Below are 21,773 nucleotides of genomic sequence, written 5' to 3'. Positions count from 1 at the left end.
TTTTTGGGGTTTAATTTGCAGAGAAGTGATTTTGGAGGAAAAGTGCAAAATCTAGAGAGAGAGAGAGGCTGAAAATTGAATGAAGGAAGTGTTAATCAGCGAGTGTATATATACTTATTTGAGAGAATTTTTTTGCTGATTTTTTTTATTTTGAGTTTTTGAATTAGAGCTGATTTAGAAACTTTGATTTCAAATTTGATGTGAATGTGATTATGATTTACCACACTTTTGAATTCAAAATTTTGGGTGCTGATTCTAAAAGTAATAAAGAGAATATGTATAACAAATCTATTCTTTTTGCAATTTCGTATATCCACGATATAAATCATTCCTTTTTCTATTTTAGATAAGATTATACTATATCCACTAAAATCATATCGTTATTTTCATATTTTACGAATTTTTTTTTATTAATTTTCTTCTTATTAGTATTTTTTTTAACTCACAAAGAGTGAAAAATGAAATTTTAAATCATGGAAAGGAGTACTTACTCCTACTCAAAATAATCACTTTCTTAAATGCACAATATTTTGGATGAATTTGTTTAGTGTATTAAAATAAAAAGAAACAATGAGAGAAAAATGAATTTTATTATATGAAAATAGAATATTTAGAATGAAATTTAAAATTATACTAGATGTATTTTTGGGGTAAATAAAGTAGTAGTATATGATAAAAGTTATAATTAATCATTTTTATCATATGACAGCTTGCTATTATTACATTTTTCCATTTGCAATATGCCAGTTGTTTTTATTAAAATTCATGTTATATTGTACTGCTAGATGTATTTTTTGGGATACATAAAGTAGTAGTATATGATAAAAGTTATAAGTTGAAAATGTATAAAAAGAAGCTTAGTTAGGAAAAAGTAAAACAAATACATTTGCATTTGAAATAATTAAATGGCAATCCACAAGCCAGCAGCAGAATATAGGTTTTCGGGTGGCAAGAGATCAGGGCCGCAGGTTTTGCCGGTTATTTGATCGGACGGTTGAGATTGAGACAGCAGTGAGATTCTGTGAACGTTACAGCCATAATTAATTATTATGAATTTCAGGTTTACCGTTATAATGAAATTATGATGTTACAGACATATGTCATGTCTTTGTTTCAACAAGTTTAAAATTATTATTTCCTCACTCACATAAAATTTGTCACATTTTTTAACATAAAATTAAAAATATGGCATATCTCAACCAAACGAATTCATTTTTATATTTAAATAGACGATTGATGAATCCGCGAATTTCTGATGTTGAAGAATGCAGGAAAAACGCAGATCACGACACAAAGAATTTACGTGGTTCGATTTACTGAAGTAAATCTACGTCCACGGGAAGAAAAGAGGGCAGAGTTGTATTGCTTGATCTGTTCTCTACAGCTTACAAATACAAACTTGCTATATGGTGTTTTATCTCTAGAGAGCTTAACCTTTTTCTATCTGATCTAAGTTCTATTTATACATTGAACTAGGATCGTGGCTTGCATCACCACTAATGATGGTTGTGGATGTCGTGGAGGTCATGGAGGTCTTGCATGTAGCGTAGGTCATGGCCTACGATCGTGGCCTGAGCTGACACCACGTGGTAGTGGATGTGTTGGAAGTTGTGGAAATCCAGTATGGGTCCACTAACTCCTTGTTCGGTCGAAAACTGAGACCGAACTGCTTTGGTTGCCGATCTGAGAGTAGAGCTTGATGCCGACCTGAGAGCAGAGCTTGATGTTCGGTCGAATACTGAGACCGAACTGCTTTGGTTGCCGGTCTGAGAGTAGAGCTTGATGCCGTCCTGAGCAGAGCTTGATTGGTTGGCTTTCACCGAGCTGTAGGCTGAGGCCGAACTCTTTGGTAATGCCGAACTCATACTCTTCCTTGGGCTTTGGGCCGAACTCATACTCTTCCTTGGGCTTTGGGCTGATGGGCCGTCATTGCTGTTGGGCTTGTTTAGTACGCACCCCATCACTACCCCCCCCGAAGGGCGAAGTGAATCACTTCGGCGAAGTGAGTCACTTCGGCATTCTGGATAAAGGCAAGGGGGAGGCTGATGTCAGGGGACGTGCCTTGCACGTGACTGCATTAAATGCGACAGTAAAATCCGGCCGTTGAATCCTGAAAAGGTGGGATTCGAAACGGTGCGACGATTTTAAAATCTTCGCCGAATCTGATAAATACCTCCTTTCTTCATCATTGAAGCACTTTTGCGACTGCTTCTTCTGCACTCTCTCTTTTTAGCGAAAAAATTTCTCTCCGCTTTCAAGAATCTCTTCAGACTTTCTTCACCTTCAAAAAGTAAGAAAAATGTCTTCTTCTTCTTCTTCGGAGTCGGGTAGCGGTAGGAGAGGCGGTAAGGGGTCTTCTGGCCGGAAAGAGTCCGGGGAGAAGACCGTAGAGTATTTCCATAGTATTTTGAGTAAGGATACTGTGATATCCCTACCCGAAAAATACTTTTTTCCTGGGGGGAAGGCGGTGGTACCTGACGGTGATCATAGGGCTGACTCCCCGCCGGAGGGTTACGCCACCGTGTACGAGGCCTGCTTAGAATGCGGGCTTCGTTTCCCTCTTCCCCCTGCCTTTGTAGAGCTGCTAGATTTTTTTCAACTCCCTTTAGGTCAGGTGACTCCGAACTCTTGGAGGCACTTATCGGCTTTTGCTGCCGAACTGCGTAGTCTAGATAAGGATCTGTCTCTGAGGGCAATCCTTAATTTTTTCCAGTTTAAGAGGAAGGGATCTTGGTTTTACTTGGTCCCTTTACAGCCTTTTAGGGCCTTTTGTAAAACCAAATGGCCGAAATGGCAAAATCGCTTCTTTTTTTATAATAGGACCGCGGCTCCTAGTTTTCCCTGGAGAGGGCCGAAGTCCGTTATCCGTCATCCTCGGCCTGAACCGTTGGACGAGCTCGATGGCGAGCTCAACAAGATTCCCATAGTTAGGAAACAATACACGGAGTCTGAGCTCGTCAAGGGCGACGTCGTGTTCGACATCTCGTCTTCGGACGAAGAGGCCGAGGGTGAGGATTTCTCTTTATCTTTATGCTCTACTGCTTTAACGAAGAAAACTAACCTTGTTTTCTTGCTTTTTGGCAGTGTTCATGCTGAATAAGGTTAGCCGCAAATCCTCCGAGCTTAAGGAGCCGGAGAAAGAGAAGGCTACCAGCTCGGCGCCTGATGCCGAGAAGAATCCGAAGAGGCAAAAGACCTCTTCGGGTCCAAAGAAGCCGGAGTCGACTTCGGCAAGTAGGAAGGGGAAGACCCCGAAGCCCCCGAGAGCGCCAGAGAAAGACGTGGTCTTGGCGCCTCCTTCGGAGCATATCTGTGAGCCATTTTTATGGCCCACGGACTTCGCCGAGGTGAATTGTCTTCTTGATTCTTTGGCTTGGCTTCTGTCCTGTATTTTTGGTGCCCTCTGTTGACTTTTTTCCTTATCCATTTTCAGAGGAACGATATGCTCTCCAAGCTCGTCGCCGTCGAACTCTCCAAAGCGTCCAACGACTATGCTGAGATGCAGAGGAAATTGGCGGCTGCTTGTCACCGGGCCGAGCAGGCTGAGGCAAACTTTGAGAAAGCCAGAGCTGCTAGGATTTCGGCCCAGGATGAAGCTCAGTTTGCCAAAAACCAGCTCGTCATCCAGCGAGAGCAGACGAAACGGAGGGATGCTGCCGCCGTGGTTGCCCAAGGAGAGGGTCTCCGTGCCTACACGGAGAAACTCTTTTTGAGCAGCCAGTTCTCGGCCTTTGTCGGTAGTCTGGTAAGGCTAATTACCGATAAGGGCGAGCAGGGGGCCGACGTCGTGCTGCCTCTGTACAGCCGAGAGATAGCAGCTCGGCTTCAGAATCTGCCGCTCCTTGAGGAGCTCGCTTCATCCTCGGTCCTGCTTTCTGCAGACCGAGTCCGGAGTTGTCGAGCTGATCGGGACGAGAACCTGGAGGCTATCTTTGCCTCCGTGGGACCCGTTTCACCCGCTTCGACTTACAACGGAGAGGGTGAGGCCGAGCCGCTGGAGCAGGAGGTCGGCGATAAGCAGGCCGATCAGGAGGCGCAGCAGATCGGCTATGGTGGCGCCGAGCAGGCTGGGGAGAGCAAGGAGGCAGAGGCTGAAGCTGAAGCAGATAAGGAGAAGGAAGCTGAACCTCACCGAGAAGGCGGAGACGAAGCTAGCGAAGTATGATTTCGTCTCCCTTCTCTTAGTTTAGTTTCTTCCTTTATGTAAAATGGCCTTGAAGCCCTCCTTGTATAGAAAAATTTTTTTCTTATGAATGAAAAAATTCTTCTTTCTGCTCTTGTGTCTTCGTATAGCCTTTCGTACTCTCTTACTCCTGTTGTGGTTTACTACCTGCTCGGTAAGCTGAAATGCCGAACTGACGTAGCTGCTTTGTATTCTTAACTCTCAAGGAGCTGGAGGTACTTCACTGGAAGCGGCTGTACTCTTCGGCTTTAGACGAAGCTGAGAAAAGAGCTATAGCTGACCAGATGAAGAATGACGAACTCTTGGCTCGTTCAATGAAGCTGGAGGCCGATAATAGGGACTTAGAGTCCGAAAAGAAGGATCTGGAGGCCGAGCTGAATACCGCCGTGGCTGAGAGGACTGCGTATGAGGATTTCATCAGCAGGCGCGGGGGAATGACCATCTCAGAAGTTCAGGAACGAGTTGACGAACTGTGGGAGGAATATCATGTACTCCGGAGGAACAATGCGCTGGAGAGCTCGGCTTGCCAACAAGTTGTGAAATCATTGCGGCGCTGGGCTTCTCGGTACGACATCGTTCTTTCCCGGCGTCCTCCAATCGAGAGATTCCTTAGGCATTTCCCGCCAACAGATGTTCATACTCCAGCTCAAACCCTTGATTCACTTGCTCAAAACCGTACTCCAAGTCAGCAACGAACTCTGGAACAGCCGGAAACGTCAAGACGAGAACAGGCTGAAGTTCGTAGAGGAGCTGTGATTATGAGTGAGCAAGATCAACAAATGCTTCGTGAAGAGACTCTTCGCCGCCGAGGTGCTAGGGCTTCCCGGGCTCAGAGAAGAGGTGGCAGGTCGATTAGAGCATCTCGTCGACCTGCTTATTCTGCAGCTGCCTGGAACGCCCGAACTCAGCTTCACGAGGATTTTGTGAATAGATGGCTCAACTTTAGCAACCCTGGACAGTAGAATAGTCCTTTGTAATAGCGTAACGCCATCTTGTAGGGTAGCGGAGTTGTGTGCCGAACAAGATTTGAAAATGAAATTTTGTTTCCGCTTCTAACACTGTGTATTTACAGCTTAGCGAAAAAATTTCATCGTACTTGTCCTCGGTCTTATGAAGTAAACTTCTTTGACCGGACTTGTCTTTGGTCTGATGAAATAAACATCTTTGACCGGACTCGTCTTTGGTCTGATGAAATAAACATCTTTGACCGGACTCGTCTTTGGTCTGATGAAATAAACATCTTTGACCGGACTCGTCTTTGGTCTGACGAAATAAACATCTTTGACCGGACTCGTCTTTGGTCTGATGAAATAAACATCTTTGACCGGACTCGTCTTTGGTCTGATGAAATAAACATCTTTGACCGGACTCGTCTTGTGTTCTAATTTGGCGATTTTTGTCGCCGGGATCGAACTTTCCCTTGTCCTAATTCGGCGAGTTTTATCGCGTGGATCGGACTTTCCCAGTTAACCGAAGTGGTCTTATGCAGTAAACCTCTTTGACTGGACATGGTCGTCCTCGGTCTTATGAGGTAAACTTCTTTGACCGAACTTGGTCGTCCTAATTCGGCGAGGTTTATCGCGTGGATCGGACTTTCCCTTATTGCAGTTCGTTTCAGACGAAGTGCTTATTAAGCTGAATTGTGGTCTTGTATCCTCCTTGGAAGCTTGGACTCACAGTCGTTGGCTTGTTGCAGTCCGTTTCAGACGGACTGCTTGTTAAGCTGAATTGTGGTCTTGTATCCTCCTTGGAAGCTTTGACTCACAATCGTTGGCTTGTTGCAGTTCGTTTCAGACGGACTGCTTGTTTCTTAAGCGGAATTGTGGTCTTGTATCCTCTTTAGAAGCTTTGGCTCACAATCGTGGGCTTAATGCAGCTCGTTTTAGACGAACTGCTTGTTTAAGCTGAATTGTGGTCTTGTATCCTCTTTAGAAGCTTTGACTCACAATCGTGGGCTTATATATGTTCTAAGAAGGGGATCAGCCTTCGAAGAACAAGATACCTCAGTAACATTTGTAAGAGACGACACGCACAGAGACAGACAAAACACACAGACAAAACGCACAGAGACAAACAAAGACCAAGCAAACCAAAGAAAGCACATTGACCGAACAGGACTCAAGACTGACTGACCGGACTGTCTCTTACAAATGGAACTTTTTGAGGTTGGAAACGTACCATGTTCGGGGTACTTGTGCTCTTGACACGTGAGTCAATTTGTAAGACCCTTTGCCGAGGACTTCTGACACCCGATATGGACCTTCCCATGTGGGTTCGAGTTCGCCCAGCTTTTCTGCTCGGCTTACTTCGTTGTTTCTCAAGACGAGATCTCCCACTTGGAAATGCAGCTTTTTCACCCTTTGGTTATAATACCGGGCTACTTGCTCCTTGTACTAGGCTGCTTTTATGCAGGCCAATTCTCTTCTTTCTTCGGCCAGATGTAGTTCGGCTCTCAGTCCGTCATCATTCATTTCTGAGGAGAAATTTAGAGTTCGGGGACTGAGTATGCCGATCTCAACCGGAATCACGGCTTCAGTGCCGTACGCCATCGAGTTCGGCTCCGGTGTGACTTCGGTCATTTCGCCTGCCTCTGACTCCGGCTGCTGTGATTGCTATGTTTGATGGTGCCGAGCTGATTGCTCGGCACTTTTAAGCGCAATCTGCAAACTCTTGCTCTTTTTGATCACCTCGGATGACCGCTATCCCTCCTTTAGGGGGGAAGGTGTTCGGCGAGGATGCCTCTGATCGCTATGATCGGGCTTCTTTTCGTCTCCTCTAGATGAGCTGTCTAAAGACCGTTTTCGACGGTCTGCCTCATCGGCTCGGGAGAACTGATCCGCAATGTCCCACATCTCTTGAGCTGTTTGCGGACTGCATTCCACGAGCTTTCTGTAGAGAGCTCCGGGCAGGATTCCATTTTGGAATGCCGAAATGACAAGTAGATCATTGAGATTATCTACTTGTAGGCATTCCTTATGGAATCTCGTCAGGAAGTCGCTGATCTTTTCGTCGCGACCTTGACGTATGGAAAGCAGCTGAGCCGAAGTAATCCGGGCTTCCGCTTTCTGAAAGAACCTCCTGTGGAAAGCATCCATTAGATCTCGGTAGGATCTAATGCTGCCTTGAGGAAGGCTGTCGAACCACCTTCTGGCGTTCCCGATGAGCAGCTCGGGGAACAGCTTGCACATATGGACCTCATTGAGACCCTGGTTCGCCAGATTATACTGATAGCGTCCCAGGAAGTCATGAGGATCCACCAACCCGTCATAAGTCATTGACGGAGTTCGGTAGTTCTGTGGCAAGGAAGTTCGGGTGATATCGTCCGAGAACGGAGTCTTCAATGCTCCGTACATGGCGAACCCGACACCTCTTCGGTATGGAGGAGATGGAGTTCTCCTGTGATTCCAGTACCGAGGAGGAACAGGAACATGTCGGGGTTGAGGATTCTTCTTCCTGGAAGACACGGCACTACTGCGGTAGCGACTTTCATGTCTGGATGAGGAAGGAGAATCCACCGTTTTCGTCTTCGGCTCTTGGCTCTTTTGCAGGAAGGCTAAGAACTCATCCTGCTTCTCAGCCAAGAACAGCTTGACAGCCTCATTCAAATCAGGCTGCTGGGAAGACTCGGTGTGTGGACCTTTTGAGCGGCTTGTTCCTTCATCGTGAAAACTGGAAGTAGATGTCTCCCGAGGCTGTTTTCCGGACCTGCGGGCTGGACTAGCTTCCTCATGGTTTTCACGAACGGTATTACGGGTAGTGTGTGATCTGGTATGCATTTTTTTTTGGGGTGGAAAAAGGGTCAAAAATTCGCTTTATCACAAATTTGGTTCTCTGCTTCCCACAGACGGCGCCAGTGATGAATCCGCGAATTTCTGATGTTGAAGAATGCAGGAAAAACGCAGATCACGACACAAAGAATTTACGTGGTTCGATTTACTGAAGTAAATCTACGTCCACGGGAAGAAAAGAGGGCAGAGTTGTATTGCTTGATCTGTTCTCTACAGCTTACAAATACAAACTTGCTATATGGTGTTTTATCTCTAGAGAGCTTAACCTTTTTCTATCTGATCTAAGTTCTATTTATACATTGAACTAGGATCGTGGCTTGCATCACCACTAATGATGGTTGTGGATGTCGTGGAGGTCATGGAGGTCTTGCATGTAGCGTAGGTCATGGCCTACGATCGTGGCCTGAGCTGACACCACGTGGTAGTGGATGTGTTGGAAGTTGTGGAAATCCAGTATGGGTCCACTAACTCCTTGTTCGGTCGAAAACTGAGACCGAACTGCTTTGGTTGCCGATCTGAGAGTAGAGCTTGATGCCGACCTGAGAGCAGAGCTTGATGTTCGGTCGAATACTGAGACCGAACTGCTTTGGTTGCCGGTCTGAGAGTAGAGCTTGATGCCGTCCTGAGCAGAGCTTGATTGGTTGGCTTTCACCGAGCTGTAGGCTGAGGCCGAACTCTTTGGTAATGCCGAACTCATACTCTTCCTTGGGCTTTGGGCCGAACTCATACTCTTCCTTGGGCTTTGGGCTGATGGGCCGTCATTGCTGTTGGGCTTGTTTAGTACGCACCCCATCAACGATGTTTTTTGAACTCATGAAAAATGATATTATTCGCGTATGTTGTGAGATTATGATTGCTAACAAATCTAATTGTCGTCGTTTCCTTTTTTTTATAAGCTTTACCTTCTTTCATACCCTACTCTTTTTTTCTATCTTATTTTATTCTCACTTTATTTTAACCATTAATATCAATAAATCTCCTCCCAAAAAAATAGTATTCAACTAATTTTGGACCAATAGAGTAATTTTTATGACAATTTACCTTTGTATTTGTATGGAAAAGAAAAAATTATTTTGAGTACAGCTGGGTATTAATAATATGTTTCCTCTTTAACTATTAGACTAAGATTCCAATCATTAATGTGCGTAAATAATAGGAGTAGTTATAAATAAAAAATTATTTTTATTCCAAATGTAGTATTTTGACATTTTTTAGGAAAAAATGTTAAAGAAGGATGGACTTATATTAGCTTTCGATTTTCCTTACTACATTTATTTAGAAGAATCGAGTAGAGTGCAATAAAATTTAAATAAAACATTTTCCTAAATTACAAAAAAAAATTTGGAATTGCCTTACAATCTGCCAAAAAATAACCCTCCATGTTAATTCTTACATCCTGCATTGGCCATCCCCGAAGGAAAGCGCAATGATATCAATCGAGCCAGCTCATCGAGTTTTAGGTTAGATCTACTCGAACCGCGATACATAATCCTATACTCGACTGAAGATTATAAAATCTATCAAGCATAAAATGAAAAAGACTCTCCACATTCGGGAAGACGAAAATGGAAGCCCACAAATTCATACTTTTATGGTACTGGACTAAAACTGAAAATTTAAATCATACTATCAGACTTACTGATTTCGAACGATTTTGAATGACTTCCATTCTAGCTCAGTTTGATTTGTTTAAACTAGAAAACCAAATTCAATTTTAGTCAACTTTACCATTGTAATCCGGAAAAATACAACATTAGACAAAAATGTGGTTCAAAGAGGCCACACCTCGTTATAGTTGGAGCTTCGCGCACTTATTACTTACTCGGATCCTTTCAGAAGAAGAAAACTCTCATTGCATCAAACAGATTTGAGAATGCGTGTGATACTTCGTGGGGGGATCAATTACAGAGGGCCTGGAAAAGTGCCATTTTCCCTCTGCTCGTTCCATCTATCGACCTGCAGCCACGAGTGGAGGACCAAGAATGAATACAAGCTAGACAATGAGATTGTTTAAACTGAGATTGACTCGTGTTTCACCTGGTTGTACTTATTCCCTTATGAAGAGAATATATATTTAGCAGACTTTTGTAACGGGGAAATGGAGGATGGAGGATGGTGAAGTGAAGACATATGTATACATATAGTATTTATACAATTATACAGAGACATACCCATTCACCGGGACAAAGAGAGCGATAATATTTAGCAAATTTGTCACACTCAGGTGCCTCTTCACCCTTCGCAGCAACGCACCTGAAAAGATGTACCAATTTGAGGGCCCATTGGCCTGATATAGTGCATGGGAGTTCTACGTATATCAAAAACATATTTAGCTGGAAAGTTCAATTATTAGTTCACCCACCGATGATACTCAATATATCTGGTGAAACAGTGTCGAGTTTGGTTGGTAGTAGGGAAACGAAAGTCTGCTGGTGCAGTCTCAAGCTACAATGTGTGCATTTGGAAAAGGCTAAACTGGTTAGCTTAATAGAGTAAGCAAAAGCAGGAAAGCTGAAGGAGAGATTCTAATTGGTCAGAGGTAAACCTTTATCTCGGGAGTTTCTTCAGCTTCTTGGTCAGCTGCGTCTCCAGATTCAGCACTGTCGCTGCTTTCTTCGCTGGGAGGAGAGTTGGTGTCATCAACAGAATTGGATTCCTTACTTTCTTCACTAGCAACATTTGCGGCTTCAGCACCTTCTCCGGCAACAAGAGCAGCTTCACATTCAACAGCAGTCGTATCTTCAGCGATTTTGTCGTCAGATGAATTCACTGATTTTTCAGCCACAATTTCCTTTTGGTTTTTCTCAACCAGTAAATAGTCCTGTGCACCAAGAATCAGGGTTATTATAAATTAAAGCCCCACCACGTGCCTTAATGAGAGTTGGCCAAGCGGTAGAGAAGTTAATGCCTGAGGCTAAAGGTCTCAAGTTCGAATCCTCCGTGACATGACCTTTAAATTTAAATTCATTAACCCATAAAAAAAGGATTGACGAAAATTAGAAAAAAATAAAAATAGTTTCTCTACTCCAGCCCTTTAAAGTCTTTCCTTATGTAATCAACCTACAATGTCTAAGCCATGAGCATCATCATTTCAGAATAGAGCACAAACTGAACAGCAGAAGATGCATCTCCCACAGGCACAAATAACTTCTTTGGAATTCTACTTCAGTACATTAAACCAACCGATATAGATCATAGATTGTGTTTCCGAGTCAACAACAACATATTAATATAGACGTGCTCAGGTTAATTGGAGAAGAGTTGTGTTGGATTCTGAGAACAAAATATAGGCAAAGTACTAATAAAAAAACACCAATAAAATGTAATGGAAGTTGCAAATAAATATTGCTGCTGTTTACGCAATACGTATTACTTTTTTACAAGGTTAATATAGTAAAAATTGACCCCCCGAAAGCAGCGAGTGCCTTTGGTGATTGTGACAGTGGTGATTGGTGATGGTGGTGACAAAATTATGATCTAATTGACCTCATCAATAATACTTTCCTAATTCTAGCAACGGAACTTTTTACATAAGTAGATAAATTTCTTGGCCACTCAACCATTAGTATCAGACACAGTTAGCAAAGATCCTCTGAGTAATTCTCCAAACAACCATTAACGTTGACTCCACACATTTGGAACCATTCTATCTAATACATATTAGATGCCAACTGATTAGTGATCTTTTGCTATATGTATATTATATTCATGATAAATGGTTCACCCATAATGCTCTTTCATCAAATTTTTTGTTCAGTAGAGCTGATGATTGTTGTTGCGAGCCTTAGATTAAATCATTAATGTACACCTGAGTTACAAATTAAGTATACCACCTTTATAACTAAGTTTAGATCATCTTAATTAAAACTAGCTGAAATTTGCAGGATATGAGTACTTATAACGAATGGACTATCCCTAATCAGTTCTATACTTCTATATATAATGATGTTTTCTTAAATCCTAGCCTATTTAAAATCAACCAAAACACAAGAACAAATAAAAATCTCCAAAATATAAAGCAACAATACACAGAGTTCACCAAATCTCAAAAGCAATCACAATTAGACATCACAGCGAAGCAGATGAGGCAAAAGATTGAGCTTGACCACCAATTGATAGCTATCAAACTTCATACGAAAAACACCAATCCTTCAATTTAACAGTTTTCAATATAAAACGAAAAAAAATCTGGTTTTTGTTACTTATTTTCCAGATTTTCGTAATATTCGACTAAAATTTCAGACGAATAGCTGTCCTTTTCCACAAAGCATATACATTATGCGACCAAATTCGAAAACCACGAAAACGAAAAATCAAAACAGAACTCTTGGCAAAATTTGGGGAGAAATGAAAATCCAATCAAATCTGAGGCGAAAATGAACAAGCCAAGCTAAATCTAAAATATTGGGGAATTGATCAGAAAGGGGGAAACAGATAGGGCTAACAAGATTTAACCAAAAGATAAACCAGAGAAGTGAATAACATAAGAAATTCGGTCCAGGAAAAAGTAACCTCAGCCAACGATGGGACCTTGGAAGCGTCAACGTCGGCCATTGTAGGAGGAACAGAGGCGGTGACGGCGGTGAGATTACAGTGAAGAGAGGAGAGAGAAGTAGGAAAGCTAAGCAACTGAGATAGATACTGTTACTCAGCTCAAGTAATCGAAGGCCCAACAAGTATATAAGATGGGCCTCAATCATATTAACCTCGAGTTATTGCCCAATAGCAATATAAAATGGGCCTCAATATATAATTTGTAAAAAAAAATATTTTGTAAATCTGTCCATTATATAGGGCATATTTTACCAAAAACGGACATCCGCAGTTAGAAGTCTCGTTTCACTTTATTCTATTTTTGTTAGGTGGGATTTGCGTTCGACTATATAGTGTCACTCACATTCCTTTATTACATCTTATTAACTTTTTCCACTTGTTTTTCTTCACATTTTGCTAAATATGCACAGACCTAAAGTGATACCCCTTCCTCCAGCCATAAGCGATCCATTTTTTTAGGAACGAGATTTAAGGAATTGGTAAATAAAGATTTAAAGTAAAAGAGAGTAAAGTATGAGAGAGAGAAAAGTAGAGAAGTGAAAAGAATAAAGTATGTAGAAAACTAAAGTAAAAGATAAGTTTTTTTTAATTAAAAGGAAGATGGCTCATTTATAATGGAACGTGCAAAAAAGAAAGGGATTCAACAGACTAATAATACATCAATTTTTTTATCTTGACATGACCGACAAAAGTTAGGTATCACTAAATATTTGTAAAAACACACCATCCACAGAAAATAAGCGAAAACTCATACAACGAGGAAACAAAGAGATGAAGCTAATTCGCAATTATTTGAATCACATTTGAACATTTTGTAAGATAGTACAAGTGAAACAAGCATCAAACTTCCTTACACAAGTTGAATCTGCAATATTCCCAATTATTATGCTAGATTCGCTAGAGAGGCCAAAACTAGGAAAAGAATCGATAAAAATGGCGCTAAAGCCTTTCCCGAAAACCATCAAAACTGTTCAATGCTTCGTCCGGCATGCCTCAACCTTACTAGCTCTTTAACCACATGCCGTACTGAGCATTTTCATCGATATAGTAGCCGGAGATTTGAAGCCCACGGTTCAACTTGTTGCCACCTTCCTTTTGACAATTCTCTTCCTTCTGGCCTTGGGCGCAGGTGCATCGCCCTCCACTTTAGAGTCGGGTTGCCCTTGTCTAATCCCAAGAAGCCCGAGTCCAGAGACAATGGCATTCTTGGATATGAACCATTTGGAAGAAGACTGGTTGACGCCTTCTGAAGGTCTGTTGTAAGCTTTCAGGAGATCCTCCGAGTGAACCAATGGATCCGCTTCGACACCAAGCCATGCCAATCTAGACGACTCTCCCACTTGAACATTCAGGACCCTGCATGGATTTGCATCCCACATTAACATCAAGAAGCCATGAGCAGGAAAGAACCAAATAATGGATCAAATTCATTATCAGCTTATAAAATGATAGGGTGTGATTACTGAAAAGACAGACCTCAAAGCAGTGCTGAAGAACAGAGCCACTCCAATGACATCAAAGTAACTGGTCGTAGCTCTCTCAAAACCGCATAAGAGTTGATACCGCAGATTAGCATAAAGACCAAGGAAGGCTCCATAACCGAGTGCATTGGTGCTAACAGATGGAACGCTCACTGATAACCTAATAAAAGCCATCATCAAATGAAATGTAGTGTCAAGAAGAAGCTCAGAATGTTAATAGAATAAGAACTAGGACATCATCGTTGTGATTATATATTTCTACCTTCCCTCCTTTCTCCTGGCCACAAAATTTGATAGAGCACCCTGTGCAGCTCCAGCCGTAAATCCTACCATACTTAGCTCTGCAGCTCTGTAAAGGAATGATAGAAGTCTCTTTTGGATGTCAAACTCTCTATATCTATAGCTACTTTCAAAAATATTGTTTGGGAGCTTTTGCAGAGTATTCTGCAAATCAGTTTGGAAGGTAGTTCCATATGAACGACAAGGGGCAAGGGACCAAACAACAATTGCATTGCAAGCTGTCACTGTGAGCACGTTGATGAGGGCAAGATCCCATTCTTGCTTTATCCTGAAACATGGAAATTTTAAGTGTTTAGTAAGTCCAGAGGCACATAGTAAGTGTTTTGCTACTTTAAAATGTACCTCTCTTTTCGATTCTGGATCTCCCACAAAACAGAGCAACCAATTGTACTTCCCTGCTCAAGAAGCATCCTCAGCATAAATGCTGGATCGGCAATCATCCTGTCAGAGGAAGTTCAGATAAAAATAAATAAAAAATGGTAATGCGGAAATAGTTTGAGGGTTAAAGTGATATTTACCATAAAATAACATAACAGAAGTTCAAGATGATTATTACTAACAGAGATTCATACAAACAGATACTTTCTGTTCGCATTAATTTTAATAATATAGATAGTTGTTTCAAAGGCATATCAAAACCTTTTATTACAAAGCCGCAGTCAAGGTTTTAAAAGATGGAATTGAGGCGTGTGGCTACACAGTACTCAGAATCATAAGCTCAGAGTACAATGAAAAACCCACAACAAATCACATGGTTTATATTCCAGATGATATCAAGAATGCAATTTATAAGAACATATCTTTCAATATATTTTTATCTTCAATTTATTTGGAAAATAAAAACTCCTACAACCAACCTTCCAATAAATGCTCTAGACAGTCCTTGGGGAAGAGACCGTGATATGAACCTTGCTGTGGTTGGCCTGGCATTGATTGCAAGAAACTTAACCAATTGAGCAGAACTAACCATACCCTGCAAACAAGCAAACATCAGATATAGTCCTCAAAAATGAGGGGGACATAATGGGCATATCATTACCATTTCATAGGCTTGACGTAACCCAGCAGGCAAATCCATAATAGTCTTTTGCCACTCATTTAATACAGCATCAACAAATTTCCTATCAAACAGCTGCAGATAACATTTGAGTGTTAGCCAGAAAGTGCTAGACAATTATTAAATAAATTAGTCTTTGTGACCACTTTTGTTTGTCACTAGACAGATTTGTTCATTACCTCCCCCAGAATGACCCTTCTCCTAAATGGTCCACCCTCGTCTCCATCATCACCCTCGTCAAAATCATCAAAGTAATCATCATCATCGCCACCATCATCACCTCCATCACCACCTCCGTGACTAAGACCCTTCCCCTGATTGCCACCTCCACCCCCAGTGTCAATCTGACATTACAAAGAGAATCACCTATATTACATTTAAAACCATGAAAGTAGGTTTAAGAAGATAATCTAAAGAAGAGAGCGGGCAAGCAAATAGTTAAGCAATGGAGAAGTTCCAGCTCTGAAACATCTAACCAAGTAGGCTCAAATTACTATCAGCATCACTAAAGATCAGAAACCCTATAAATTAGAGCTATGAAGCGTAAAATGATGAATCCAACTGCGCCAATGGTACAGATTACAGAATGAGGTTTCCGTGGACCAGAAATTAATTAACTTATAGCAATGGATGTCGGATGTTAGCCACTAACGATGAACTTAAAGAGGCTCGAGTTCACCAATAAAAAAAAACAGAATAGCAGATACCTTGTAAGCTGAAGGATTATTCAATTGCTCGAGAGAAATGGATAAAATAGAACTATACAAACATAATCAGCCACAGATAACCTCCTCTATCTATTATAAGTCCTCAGAGAAGAACTCAATACTCCCTTAAACTGCATAAATCCACCTCAAATCTCTCAACTAGTTTCTTACAGAATGAGTTTTCCATGGACCAGAAACTCGTTAATTAACAATGGAGGGTGGAATTCAGTCAACAAAACTTATGCAACAGAAGATGAGCATAAAGGCTCCTCAATCAAAAATACAGATACCTTGAAAGCTGAAGGACTACTCAGTTACTCGAAAAAATGGTTAAAATAGAATAACACAAACATCATTTCCCACAGATAACCTTCCCTATCCATTCCTTAACCGTATAAATCCACCATAAATCTCTCAACTAATTTCTTACTAGAATCAACCGTGCATAACTTAAGAATTCAAAATTACCTGAGGACTAGACTTAGTTTCCTTCTTCGTCATATCCAGCTTCGATTTCTCCAACGTAACAGCTCCAAACGCCCCGTACTGCCCGCCCTTCATAGTAGGACCAAATTCCACGGAGCTTGACGACGGAGCATCCGGAGACGCCTGAAAGCATCGCTCAAGGTGCGCATTCGCGTCGCCGTCCACCAACGAAGAAGACGAAGCGACAATCGCAAAATAACGCCTCCGCCGCCTCCCGGCGAGCGGCGGCGGTGATGGACGCAGGGAGACGGTTGAAATCGGCTGCAGCGGCTTGGACGATAGGGATTTGGTCGTTGGCGCGAGGGGCATAATCTGCGCCGTTTGGAACACTGAATGAGACATGTTTCGCGTTGATTTTCCGATTCGAATTGGGTTTGAGCAAGCTGGATAGTGGAATTGAAGATTGGAGCTTCAATTTGCAGCGGAGGATTGGATTTTCCGCTTGAGCTGTTTCCTCCCTGAGAGAGAAGAAGAAGAAGAGAGAGAAAGGGATTAGGGGTTGAGGGTGAAGTTAAGGTTTTGATTGACTCACTATAACTCGAAGGTGGGTCGACTCGGTACCGTATCCGGTTCATTTTTATTTATCATTTTTTAAATATTTGCGCAAATTCCATGGTGGAGTTAGGTAGGATACGAGATCCAATAATAAGAGCATCTGCAACACAGTCTAGTTTGAGTTGCATCGGGAGGCTAAGGTTCGCGTACTATTCAACTACATATGAGTTGTTCGGTTTGAAAAATTGTATCTCGAACTTAAATATATAGTATGTATGGTTCATAAGATTGAATCTCACAACTCATGTGATAATTAGTCTAGTCAAGCCAAGCCTTTTTTCAACTAAAATAATCTCACAACTTAATCAATCATAGATTATACTCCCTCCGTTTTTAAAAAATAGAAACATTTGAAACGACACGGGTTTTAATGTACAATTTGGTAAAGTGAGAGAGAAAAAAATTGATAAAGTAAGAGAGGAGGAAATCGGGTTTATAGGCTACTTTGCCTTTAAAATAACGTAAATGTACTCATTTTGTTATCTATTCCATAAATGGGGAAAACGCCACTCTCGTTGGCGTGTTTTAAGTGAAAACGCCACCCGTATTGGCGTTTTACAACGTATGTGTCGTCGTATTGCATGTACGTTGAAAGACGCCGACGCGGTTGCGTTTGAACGAAAAACGCCAATCCCACTGGCGTGTTTCAAAAAATGCCAATTCGGATGGCGTTTTTCATGCCTTCCGCCGTGAAAAAAAGGCCAAAAATTATCCCAAGTTATACATGCCAATGGGATTGGCGTGTTTCAACCTTTCAAGGTAAACTTTCGCTCAGGCATTTCATCAAACACTTGGAGGGCAAACTTTCGTTCAGGCATTTCATCAAACAGTTGGTTCAAAATAATAGCTCAGATGCAGCGCAACATGCTGATTCTTCCGTAGCAGGTTCGCCTTCTAGACTTGCTCCAGTTACGAAGATTGAATACATGAAGGTTTGGTGGAAATAAAGGGGTGCTTGCCCGATAGTGTGACTTACAATATTTATGTTCAAGCTCTTCTCAAAAGGAGCAAGATGGACGATGTGATTCTTGTCTTGAAAGAGATGACTGCAAGAGGGGGATGCACACTTGGCGCTACCACTTTTACGATGCTGATTGAACCTCTACGAAGGGAAGGCAAAGATAGTGTTTCATTTGATTTGGTTAAGAAACTGTTACCAAAGAAGATATAGGTTAATCTAGTTGGACGATATGTTGCGTTACATTCTTATCTGGTTGTCAAACCACTATGTTTAGGTAATGAGGTTAATGCTTGAATTGTATTTTGATGGTTGGATTGTGGATATGGATCAAGACTCGTTACTTTGATATTTGAAGAAATAATTACTTCGATAAAAGGGTATTAGTTATAGTTAACTGTATGACTCACGTTATATTGAGCGAACCTCACAAAAGCATGCCATAAAACAGAATATTAGTATGTGAATGCCTTCAAATACAGAGGCTGGCAACATTTCCTAATTAATCACCCACACCAAAAATAAACAGCACATTAGACTCAAAATATAGCATCATAATCAGGAAAGAAGCATTACCAAATAATGCATCTCCTTGCTCCGCATGATCAAACTCATGTGTTTGTTTTAGCTTTCTCTTTAGCTGTGCTGTTTTTCTTGGTCTGTTTCTCGTCATGTGTTGGCAAATCAAACACTGGAGTAGTCCGGTCCACATAGGTAAACTTCATCTTTACTTTCGCAACCTAAATGCGATTGATTCACATAATCTCTCCACTTTGTTGTTGTTTTACAGTAGATGGAAGGGCTAAGGATCCGATTGAGTCCAGTTCCAGGTACTCAGCGTCGTGGCCACGATGATGGTGGCGACAAGTTCACCAGATCACACGTAGCGCACAGCTACTCATCAGGCAGCTTGGGGGAGCTCCAGTTCGGAAACATGAGCATCATCACTATGCATACCTGCTCTACACTATATCTAGTACAGAGATCACTTTCAAAAAGCAAAAACTGCCACCAAACACAGAGAAAGATGATCACTACCTAATTTACACATACTTGCTCTCCAAGTGTTTGATGAAATGCCTGAACGAAAGTTTGCCTTGAAAGGTTGAAACACGCCAATCCCATTGACGTGTATAACTTGGGATAATTTTTGGCCTTTTTTTCCCAGCGGAAGGCATGAAAAACGCCACCCGAATTGGCGTTTTTTGAAACACGCCAGTGGGATTGGCGTTTTTCGTTCAAACGCCAACCGCGTCGGCGTCTTTCAACGTACATGCAATACGACGACACATACGTTGTAAAATGCCAATACGGATGGCGTTTTCACTTAAAACACGCCAACGAGAGTGGCGTTTTTCCCATTTATGGAATAGATAACAAAATGGGTATATTTACGTTATTTTAAAGGCAAAGTAGCCTATAAACCCGATTTCCTCGTAAGAGAGAGGGAGAGAAAAATTAATGTTAGTGGATTATGGGGTCCACTTTATTAGTGGTATAAGTGGTAAATAAATTGATGTATAGGGGTGTACAGATTTCCTAAAATAGAAAGTTTGAAAGTTGCTATTTTTAAGGAATTGACTAAAATGGAAAGAGTTGTTGTTTTTAAAATACGGAGGAAGTATATTGGTATTATTTTTTCTAGCAAACCGAATACCACCATAGCGGGAGAGGTGTCAATGTCATGGTGCCAAATTATATTGCGAGGCTGGATGTGGGTTGCAGATGTGTGGAATTCATCCGTGATCTTTGTCCTCGAACATTTCCACTCTATTGCTTTCTCCTCTACCGATTGATCAACTTACGCACATTTTAAGTTATTCTCTTCTATTAATCCATCTCTATTAATTCATCTCTATAAAATTCGTTCTCTAAAATTGGATAAATCCTTAAGGAGAAAATGAAAATTCTGAAACCTCTTCTTACTTGTTAATTGTATTAGAATTGATTGGGCTTATACCTTAGGGCCCTTGGTCATGTTTCTTTAAAAAAAGAAATAGCTTAGAGTTTGAAAAATCAATTTACTTTCAAAATAATCCAAACTTTCAAAAAATAATTTACTTTTAATCAATTTAATTCAATTTAATTAAGAAAAACTGTCATGATAATGTCAATTGCACATTGCCAAAAAATCATGAAATCTTATCAAATTCCAGTATGTCTCATAGCTTCGAAAAACCATGAAATTTGAATTTATTCTAAATTATCTCATGACGAAAAAAATTATAGTCGCCTAAATTTAAGATATTGTTCCTATATTTTGACCAAATAATGACATTTTCATTAAGAATAGACAACCTCGTTTATTTCATCAATATTGTATAGGCTTTTTTGTTTTTATTTATATACCTACTTAACTTAAATATAATTTGTTAGGTACTTACCCACCAATGGTTTTCTGAAGCTATTTTATTTTCCATGTGTCCACTCTCCTCCTTTCTCAATATATATATAAACATCATTCAGCTCATTCGTATAAGCATCACAAATATCACATTGTATCCAACTTCTAAGATTGTAAGCATTTTGAAGCCTGAGGCTGTGATTTTTGAGATGATGAATAGGAAGAGGGGGATGTGTAGTGGTAGGTTGAAACAAAAAAAAACTGTTGTAAATATCATTTATGAAAGAGGGGTTTTTTTTTAATCAATAGATGGTGCCGAGAATTGTTGTAAAAAAAACTGTTGTAAAAAAACTGTTGTAAAAAAACTGTTGTAAACTTGGTAACCTCTTTCTCATCATCAATTGCATTTTCATTTTCATTTTCATTTTCATTTTCATTTTCATCAAAGAAAATCCAACCATAACAGTTAAATAAATAAAACATGAATGTTTTGACACCTCAATAATAAAAAGTGGTAAAAAAGTATCGTCAACATTAGAACAAAACTCTCCCCCTCCATTTCTCTTTCTATCTCTGTCTCTCTCACAAATTTTTTAAAATGTTCGAAATTTTGAGTAATAATATGCGGAATCATGCAAACTTGGAGTGCGGCCAAAAATATGTAAAAGGTAAATTATACCAAATCTATAAATTTGAGTCTCATCACCTCAACACACACTATACACACAATGTAATTGTGCACAATATACACACTACATAAATAGATACTGCAAATAAATTAGTCTTATGTAATTTAATTTATTCAAAACTAAACATTTGATAACAGAGTAATGAGAGGACGACTTATGGTATTAAATTTTTTATTCAAACCAACTTTGCAATCATAACTATGTGCTCCCTCCATTCCATAGTGGAGTAGTACATAAGTAGAGTTCTTTTTGCTATTTTAGTACGTTCTATAATAATGGGGTCATTGTCCTTTTTAGTAAAAATTAATATTTTCTCACTTATTTTACTAACTCTTACTTTATTCTCTCTTCATGTCCCCCTTTTTTATTTCCTATTTTTTCCTTTACTTAATTCATTTGAAGTACTCCTACAATTTTTCTTAATCCTTGTGCTGAAAAGAAATACTTCCATTATTATAGAACGGAGAGAGTAATAATTTCATTGTACGTACATTGGATTCAGAAATTTATTGAGTAATAGCACAAAAGTTTTAAAAAAATAATAGTAATAATGTAAGTGTGAGGTAAGGTTCCTATTTATTACACAAATCAAAGCAAGTTTCAAATTAGAGCAAATCAAGTCAATTTTAGTACACACCACATTTACTTTTCTCTCTTTTCGAAGCTTATAC

At 40.4% G+C, this 21,773-nt stretch overlaps 2 protein-coding genes across 2 annotated transcripts; both read right to left on the bottom strand.

The window, feature by feature from the left end:
• Window positions 1-9,610: 9,610 nt before the first annotated feature.
• LOC121755040 (cytochrome c oxidase subunit 6b-1-like) lies at window positions 9,611-12,623 on the bottom strand. Its single transcript, XM_042150321.1, has 5 exons — window positions 12,484-12,623; window positions 10,517-10,792; window positions 10,334-10,416; window positions 10,143-10,224; window positions 9,611-9,927 (listed from the first exon to the last, which is right to left on the bottom strand). Exons 1-5 carry the CDS (start codon window positions 12,523-12,525, stop codon window positions 9,874-9,876), a joined length of 537 nt encoding a protein of 178 aa, XP_042006255.1. The 5' UTR covers window positions 12,526-12,623; the 3' UTR covers window positions 9,611-9,873.
• Window positions 12,624-13,294: 671 nt separating this feature from the next.
• LOC121755862 (protein RETICULATA-RELATED 1, chloroplastic-like) lies at window positions 13,295-17,092 on the bottom strand. The gene is made up of 8 exons (XM_042151277.1): window positions 16,539-17,092; window positions 15,543-15,707; window positions 15,346-15,438; window positions 15,164-15,279; window positions 14,649-14,747; window positions 14,269-14,574; window positions 14,002-14,166; window positions 13,295-13,881 (listed from the first exon to the last, which is right to left on the bottom strand). The coding sequence occupies exons 1-8, from the start codon at window positions 16,896-16,898 to the stop codon at window positions 13,599-13,601; spliced, it is 1,587 nt and encodes a 528-aa protein (XP_042007211.1). The 5' UTR covers window positions 16,899-17,092; the 3' UTR covers window positions 13,295-13,598.
• Window positions 17,093-21,773: the final 4,681 nt, after the last annotated feature.

Source organism: Salvia splendens, chromosome 11, assembly GCF_004379255.2.
Source record: "Salvia splendens isolate huo1 chromosome 11, SspV2, whole genome shotgun sequence".
Taxonomy (NCBI): Eukaryota; Viridiplantae; Streptophyta; class Magnoliopsida; order Lamiales; family Lamiaceae; genus Salvia; species Salvia splendens.
This window is presented reverse-complemented; position numbering and strand designations above follow the sequence as displayed.

What these genes read in the sequence shown, in the direction of transcription:
- LOC121755040 (XM_042150321.1), bottom strand. Translation starts at nt 12,525, where the DNA reads ATGGCCGACGTTGACGCTTCCAAGGTCCCATCGTTGGCTGAG. An exon ending in AGGTCCCATCGTTGGCTGAG is followed by an intron (nt 10,793 to 12,483) that starts GTTACTTTTTCC and finishes CTTGGTGCACAG; the next exon opens with GACTATTTACTGGTTGAGAA. An exon ending in CTCTTTGTCCCGGTGAATGG is followed by an intron (nt 9,928 to 10,142) that starts GTATGTCTCTGT and finishes TCGTGGCTGCAG; the next exon opens with GTCGATAGATGGAACGAGCA.
- LOC121755862 (XM_042151277.1), bottom strand. Translation starts at nt 16,898, where the DNA reads ATGTCTCATTCAGTGTTCCAAACGGCGCAGATTATGCCCCTCGCGCCA. An exon ending in AAACTAAGTCTAGTCCTCAG is followed by an intron (nt 15,708 to 16,538) that starts GTAATTTTGAAT and finishes TTGTAATGTCAG; the next exon opens with ATTGACACTGGGGGTGGAGG. An exon ending in GCCAGGAGAAAGGAGGGAAG is followed by an intron (nt 14,167 to 14,268) that starts GTAGAAATATAT and finishes GGCTTTTATTAG; the next exon opens with GTTATCAGTGAGCGTTCCAT.